Source organism: Malurus melanocephalus, unplaced genomic scaffold (assembly GCF_030028575.1).
Source record: "Malurus melanocephalus ecotype Western Australia unplaced genomic scaffold, MMel_1.1 scaffold_3743, whole genome shotgun sequence".
Lineage (NCBI taxonomy): Eukaryota > Metazoa > Chordata > Aves > Passeriformes > Maluridae > Malurus > Malurus melanocephalus.
In genome coordinates this window covers 1-1523 of record NW_026626975.1, presented here as the reverse complement: position 1 = coordinate 1523, position 1523 = coordinate 1, and the positions used below count along the sequence as shown (strand labels likewise).

At 68.3% G+C, this 1523-nt stretch overlaps 1 protein-coding gene across 1 annotated transcript; it reads right to left on the bottom strand.

The window, feature by feature from the left end:
- Window positions 1-294: 294 nt before the first annotated feature.
- LOC130588202 (extended synaptotagmin-1-like) lies at window positions 295-1465 on the bottom strand. The gene is made up of 2 exons (XM_057389155.1): window positions 1345-1465; window positions 295-561 (listed from the first exon to the last, which is right to left on the bottom strand). Exons 1-2 carry the CDS (start codon window positions 1444-1446, stop codon window positions 352-354), a joined length of 312 nt encoding a protein of 103 aa, XP_057245138.1. The 5' UTR covers window positions 1447-1465; the 3' UTR covers window positions 295-351.
- Between the last annotated feature and the right edge of the window lie 58 nt (window positions 1466-1523).

The following is a 1523-nucleotide window of genomic DNA, read 5'->3' as shown; positions in this document are numbered from 1 at the left end:
CCGGGGGTCCCCGCTGGGGACGCTCCGAGGGTCAGGATGGGAGGGGGACACGGGGGAGGCTTCGGGGGCCCCATTTGGGGAAGGTTCCGGGGGTCCCGGACACGGGGGGCGACTCCACAATTCAGAGGAAGCTCCGAGAGTCTCCGGGCGGGGTCGGGATTTGGGGAAGGTTCCGGGGGTCCCGGGGGCGAGGGTTTCAATCCGGGGGTCCCGGGGGAGGAGATTTCAGTTCGGGGGACAATCGGGGGGTCCCAGACATGGAGGGTTTCAATCCGGGGGTCCCGGGAGCGGGGGGTTTCAATTCGGGTTTCAATCCGGGGGTCCCGGGAGCGGGGGGTTTCAATTCGGGTTTCAATCCGGGGGTCCCGGGGGTGCGACCCTCACCTCGTAGAGCTCGTCCCAGGTGGGGTTGAGGTTGTCGCCGATGACGCGGCTGGTGGCCGCCTGTGTCCCCACGCGCAGCACGGCRTAGGGGTCGGAGCGACCCTGCACCAGCCCCCCCAGGAACCGATCCTTGCAGCGCAGCTCCCGAGCCCCGCGCAGGTGAACCCGCACCACGCCCTGGGAGCGGAGGGGTTAACGGGTGAGACCCCCGGGACCCCCTTTCTGAAACCCCAAAATGGGGTCAGAGCGGTGATACCCCCGGGACCCCCAAAATGTCACCGTTACCCCCGCAGGTGAACGCGCGCCACGCCCTGGGAGCGGAGGGGTTAACGGGTGAGACCCCCGGGATCCCCTTTCTGAAACCCCAAAATGGGGTCAGAGCGGTGAGACTCCCGGGACCCCCAAAATGTCACCGTTACCCCCGCAGGTGAACCTGCACCACGCCCTGGGAGCGGAGGGGTTAATGGGTGAGAGCCCCGGGACCCCCTTTCTGAAACCCCAAAATGGGGTCAGAGCGGTGAGACCCTCGGGACCCCCGGAAATCCCGGTGAAAATGGCGAAATTCCAGGGAAAATTGGGAGACTGCTCTCAAAATCAGGAAATCCCGGTGAAAAACCAGGAGATTGCGCAGTGCCACCCCCGGGACCCCTCCCCACACCCCCGGGACCCCCGGAATGTACCCGCGGCAGGGGCCAGCGCAGTGAGGGGACCCCCGGGACCCCTCCCCACACCCCCGGGACCCCCGGAATGTCCCCGTACCCGCGGGAGGGGACAGCGCAGTGACACCCCCGGGACCCCCGAGATCCACGGGACCCCTCCCCACACCCCCGGGACCCCCGGAATGTCCCCTTACCCGCGGGAGGGGACAGCGCAGTGACACCCCCGGGACCCCCAGGACCTCCGGGACCCCTCCCCACACCTCGGGACCCCCGGAATGTCCCCGGGACCCCCGGAATGTACCCTTGGCAGGGGCCAGCGCAGCTGCGCAGCCTCGGGCAGGTCCGGCAGCAGCGGCACCAGGAGGCGGTTGGGGAGAACCAGGAAGGACGAGATGGAATCCATGATGAGAGTGTCCGACAGAGAGCTGGGGGCACCGGGGGACACCGGGGGGGAACGGTCAGTGAGGGTCATCATGGGGG